Source organism: Neltuma alba, unplaced genomic scaffold (genome assembly GCF_004799145.2).
Source record: "Neltuma alba isolate B1F8T4 unplaced genomic scaffold, ASM479914v2 tig00000710_pilon, whole genome shotgun sequence".
NCBI lineage: Eukaryota > Viridiplantae > Streptophyta > Magnoliopsida > Fabales > Fabaceae > Neltuma > Neltuma alba.
In genome coordinates, this window is record NW_021632152.1 from 61,354 (window position 1) to 67,353 (window position 6,000).

At 32.2% G+C, this 6,000-nt stretch overlaps 1 protein-coding gene across 1 annotated transcript; it reads left to right on the forward strand.

Annotated features, from left to right (window-relative positions):
• Positions 1-1,612: 1,612 nt before the first annotated feature.
• LOC114744532 (cytochrome c) lies at positions 1,613-3,909 on the forward strand. The gene is made up of 3 exons (XM_028932702.1): positions 1,613-1,803; positions 3,101-3,234; positions 3,516-3,909. The coding sequence occupies exons 1-3, from the start codon at positions 1,692-1,694 to the stop codon at positions 3,609-3,611; spliced, it is 342 nt and encodes a 113-aa protein (XP_028788535.1). The 5' UTR covers positions 1,613-1,691; the 3' UTR covers positions 3,612-3,909.
• Positions 3,910-6,000: the final 2,091 nt, after the last annotated feature.

Here is a 6,000-nt window from a genome sequence, read left to right on the forward strand (position 1 = left end):
TCATTAATTGTGGGAAGTATAAGATCTTTTCAGCTATACTCCTGAATCATTCAATTTTTCTCCAAATCCTAATAAATAATTTAACCATTAGTACATTTAATTAGGGAGAGATTTTGTGGGCAAAATAATTGGGGATAGATTTAAAAAGTAGGGGGGAAAACAGAGGAATGAAGGAAGTCAAAAACATAAAAGTGTGCATATGGTTATAATTATACTCGTAATTAATATTTGATGTTAATATTAATATGATATAATATTATTTGCTACGTTGCTAAATATAGAACTGGTTGATAACTTTATTTTAATCCTAAATGAAAGACTTTAATATATTTTGTTTTCAAAATATACGTACTTTTTTCTTAAGTTAACCACCACATATTAAAGAAAATTAGTTTTAATTTTAATTTTAAAATTATCAACTAATAATTTTTAAATAAAAATTTATTCTTTGACAAAATAACAGTTAAAAGATTGTAATTTTTATTTCAGATTAGGTACACATTAAAACATTGAACTATTTATCCGATTTTTTGACCAAAAAAAAAAAACTATTTGTCCAATTTTAATATGAATGGTTTGGATAAAGAAGAGTTCTATATGCAAATAATTAAAAAGAAGTATTTTTCAATCAATTCTTTTTCTTCAAAAGAATTTAAATAATTTATATATATAAATTAGTTATTAACTTTATGTTGAGAATCTGAATTTTTTTTGAAAAAAAAAACACTAAATCGGGTGTGTTTGGTTGGAGGGGAGGAAAAATGAGCTCCTCTCTTTATTTACTTAGAAATTTTGGAAGGGAGCTCTACCCCTATTTTGGCTTCTCCCAAATTAAAGTTTTTTTTTTTTTTCAGAGGTGAGTCAAAATTCTAAACCATTTTGCTCTCATATATTTTAAAAACATTCCATTAATATCCATAAAATATTTTATTATAATATTTATTTCAAATAAAAATATATCATCATAAGAAAAAATAAAAAATAAATATTGTTATAATTTAAAAATATAGTACGATAAAAATTAATTTAAAACAAAAAATTATCACAATAAAATATTATATTGTAAAATTAATTAAATTTTACAAATATATTATTTTATTAATTTAATTAAATTTTAAACTTAGGAAGAAAAAACATAACTAAAAGACAATAAAATTTCTTTTTTTTAGAGCATCTATTTTTTTGTTAATTTGATTATTTAAAATATATTATTCTATTAATTAGAATAAAAAACTAACGTACCAATATTTAAATATGCATATTAATATGACAAATATGTAAGAATGAAATAATAAATTTATTGTTATTATCTTTTGTTTTTAAAACTAAATAAGAGATCATTAAACTTTTTTTTTTTTATGAAATCAAATAAAGTGAGGTTAAAAACCCCACCCTCCGCTTCTATCCTTCTTTCAAAACCGAACAGGCCCCTGTAAGTTTGGTCCATGCTTGACCAAGGGTTCAAAGCCCAAAAAGGAGGCACGTGAATAACAGACGAATTTTAGGGCTGGCATTGAAGGAGCGTGGCATCGTCCTCTCTAGTTCCTTCCACCTCCACCCCACCTTCCCCAAAATTGCCTCTCCCGTGCGCTCCTTTATATTATTCCTCTTTCGTCTCGCTCTCTCTATTCTTCTACAACTTTCACCGTCCCTTGGCTTCTCTCTCGATTCGCCACCGCCCAACTCCGGCTATGGCATCTTTTGATGAGGCACCTCCCGGTAATCCCAAGACTGGCGAGAAGATATTCAAAACCAAGTGTGCCCAGTGCCACACGGTTGACAAGGGTGCTGGCCACAAGCAAGGTAATCATTCTCCCCCGTATCCATTGCTCTGGTCCATTCTGATTTTGGGGTTATATTTGTTGCAATCTCTGTTTTCTTCATGGTTGCTTCTGTTTTCTTGAGTTTTAGTCTTGATTGAGACCTAGATCTAGGAGTAACCGAATGCCAGATTCGTATCCTGGGTTTTGGTTCTTTTTGTGTTTGATTTACGGATTAATCTAGGTAGAATTGAAGATCTAGTTTTCGGCTGGGCTCATTTTAAGAACTACTGTGTGTTATAACATTCTTTTTACGAGAATGTACAAAGAATTCCGAGTTTATTGTAAAGTCCTTTTCTTTTTTTACCTCTTGTATATTTCTGCAATTTCGGTTCGTTATTCTGGAAGCCGGATTCGCTTGTTGTAAAGTTTTGTGAGGAATGAATTCGTCTCTCACTTTTAAAAAGGAAAGGCTGCCGTAGAATGGTAATTCGTTTTCGGTTATAACTTTATTTGGTCCTGCGAGTTTGCTGAATACTTTTGGTTGACGGGAATTGTCCGCAATTAATTGAAAGTGGTTGAATATTTTTAGCTTCATGATAGTGTGATGATTGGAATATGTTCTTTTATGTATCGCAAGAAGGACCTAGTTCCTTGCCTTGCGAACGGACAAAATTCTTCCTGCTTTTTAAAAAAGCTCACGAAAGATGATTTTTGGCACTTTTCTTCCAGTCCTTCTGGGTGTATGTTGTCGAAGCATCTATCTCTCTTTCCATTAAATGGTAATTGGTTTAAACGAGCAATTTAATTAACCTGTTAGTTTTGGTAGTTTTTGAGTGATTTGGTTGCCAATGTAGTCCGGTTAAGTGTCCGGATTGATCAGGAGCTGGATTATGGGGTTACCGATTCAATTCAACAACACTGGTCTCCTGTGTCGAACTATTTGTTTGGGATTCTCTATTGCTTGCCTCTCTGCTTTTCCTCTGCTCTTTGACTTTGTCATCAAGATGGTCAGATCTAATTATTTTTCTGTCGAATGTTGAGTTATTGGAATCTCAATTTTTTTTTTTCCAAATGTTAAATTTAGATCATCTAAGTTTGATTTAGACAGTTAAGGGCCTGATTTGTAGACAGTACACGAAACTGGACCAGGAACTATTTCTTTTGTTGACCTGGGAAAACAGAATTTTTTTTTTTCTTGTCTTGTGTTTGCATTCGTTCTTTTGTTGTATGCATCCTTCTATTCTGGCGAAGGTTTAAAATAGAATTCCTCCTTGTATTATATCCTCATGGACTTTTGTAATGTGATAGCTCGCTTTCCTACTCGTTGATAATTTCAGGACCCAATCTAAATGGGTTGTTTGGAAGGCAGTCCGGCACAACTCCGGGATATTCATACTCAGCTGCAAACAAGAACATGGCTGTGATCTGGGAGGAAAAGACTTTATATGATTACTTGCTCAACCCCAAGAAGGTACAAATTGAATTGGTATTTTTTTAAAAAATAACTGTAAATTATCAATTTCATGTCCAAGTATAACTTCTACTTGGGCTCTTCTCTTTGCATAAAGGTCATCATTTAAACTCTAATCTGTGGTCTATGATTTTTTTTGGGTGGAATTTGGATTTTCTTGGGTCTTGTGCTTTGTCAAATTATGTGGTCCTTTGCAAAGGGATTAGATTGGACTAATTTTTTCTCTTATTGCAGCATCAAACTGACATATCTCCCTTTTTCTTGTTTCTTGAAATGTGCAGTATATTCCAGGGACAAAGATGGTGTTTCCAGGTCTAAAGAAGCCTCAGGAACGTGCAGACCTTATTTCGTACTTGAAAGAAGCCACTTCACAATGATTTATAAAACCTGATACCATTTGTGTTTTTGAAGTTCCCGAGATTGATTTTCGAACGTTTATTCCTGCGACAAGTACTATGTCTTGGCAAATAAAATAGACTAGATAGATTCACAATGCTATTTTGTCCGTTTAGCATTGCTACTTATTGGTGCCCGAACAGGGGTTGCCTTGTAATGGCTGGTGTTTGAATCAGCTATGGACTCAAATTTTATCAAATATTGGATTTGGAACTGTGAAGCAAGCTTTGGTTAGTGTTGTGCTAGATGAGGGAATTCATTTTTCGGCACTTGCATTTATATATCTTCCTTTCAACCTTTGGTATGCTTGAATGAATGTTGTATAGATCATGCCCTGTCACCTTATTGCATGCATATGGTTTTGAACCTTGGAAAGCACTAGATTTTACTATAGTGGTTGGTAGCTTGTAGGATTCTCAGGGCATTATTTGTTTTCTGTGTTGACACTTTGTTGCGCCACCCAAGAATCTAGAAAGATTATAATGGATTATTGAGCGCATTATTAATTTTGCTAGTGTAATCTACCTATTTTCTTGATTGAAGCAATGTTGATGATATGAATGAGAATAATTTTTTTTTAATGCACTCAAATAAATGTGTAATGTATGCATAAATGTTGGCCCAAAAAAAAAAGTAATGCATGCATCAAATGTGCATCTCTTGTGGTTAAAAAAAAATATGTATGTATGTGGAGAGGCGCATATCTTATTCTGTGTTAGTCATGTGATGCAAGTTGAGCACATCTCCAGCTTATGCCAATGAAGCACTTTAGTTTCCTACCCGTAGCATATTCCTAGTTTGTAATTTGTATTTAGCTAAGTAATGTATGAGATATTGTTTAGGTTAAGATACGAAAGAAAGCAAGAAAAAAAGAGAAAGTTATGCGGGCAAAGTTGAAGTGCACTTTAGCAAGCAAATGTAAAACGCCGAGATAGATTCTTACATATACCCTGAGCTCATATGTGCTCCAACCAATCAAAATCCTGCAACTCATCAATTTTTTTTTTTGTGTTTGGATCAGTTTTGTGAAAATGGATTTGTACCATTCTATTTTCAGTCTTTAATATAAGAAATTAATATAAGAAATAGATAACTAATTTTAAAATGTTAAAAAAATAATTAAATTAGTAATTTGTTATAAATGTGTGTTGTTCTTTTTAATTATTTTTTTCAATCAGGTGTATTGAATGATTGAAATTATTCATTGATGAGAACTCTTATAAAGTAGATTGAGATTTTATATTTAAGATCAAATCTGACTATAACTAGTTTTTTTATATTAAATATTGGAGGCAGTATTATATATCTACTTTGAATAGCCAAAAACAATCATCTACATCTAAACCAAACAGGCTCTAATCAAAGGAGTACAACGAGGAAACCAGGGAACAAATTACAAGAGAGTCTACTAGGCGTCCATCAGAATCCCTCCATAATCAAAATTTCGATCAGTGTTGTAGGAATGATTAACGATAAGTTCCCATTTTGATCCAAAAGCCACTTAATGGTACAAGTGAGACTTGAAAAGAATCCATACTATGTTTTCCCCCCCCCCTACTAAAACATAGATATTCTCCTGTTAGAGGCAATCCTATTCGAAATACTGTTGAGCATTAAATGTAGGTACCTCTCCCAACAGGGATTCAAACCTTGATTTGTCGCGTTGTTAGAGACTAGTCCCTTCCGCTAGACCTAACCTCCGTTAATAGAATCCGTACTATGTTCCTTAAGCAGATGAATGACTGCAGATGAGTCAACCAGTCCACGATTGATCCTCCATTTTACTTCAGTTATTTTACTGTGTCTGTCTGTGCATGTGTAGGATAATCTTTGTTGTAGAATTTCTTCCATATCAAAAATTAATGAATCCAATAGAAAAAGAAGTTAGAGACAATGAACAATGTTTGGCATTTGAACAAAACCCCGACAACATCTCAAATAAAATTGTTTTTAGTAGAAGGATATTTGTACTTAACAAAAAAAAAATTCAAAATGAAGTTTGCAATTTTTTTAATGATATTTATCTTAAAAATACTTGTGTTTTTTTTTGGGGTTTTTGCTGTCTTCTTTTCTCATTGCGCTTCCAATCCTTCTAGTCTTTTGCTCCTTACGAGTCAATTCTATAGTCTTTCACATGTGAATGCACTAATCACTCTCTTTCAATTTATGAGATGTTTTCGAAGCAAATTTAAACATTTTAATTAAAAAAGATAAAGGGTATGAACATCTAAAAACATAAATAAAGGGTATGAACTTTTTTATAAAGGGTATTGAATACATTTAAAAACACTTAAAAAAAAGATATGAACATATAAAAATGTCCTTAATTGCTGATAGGAAAAATCCTATATAAATACTTATTGAATTCTA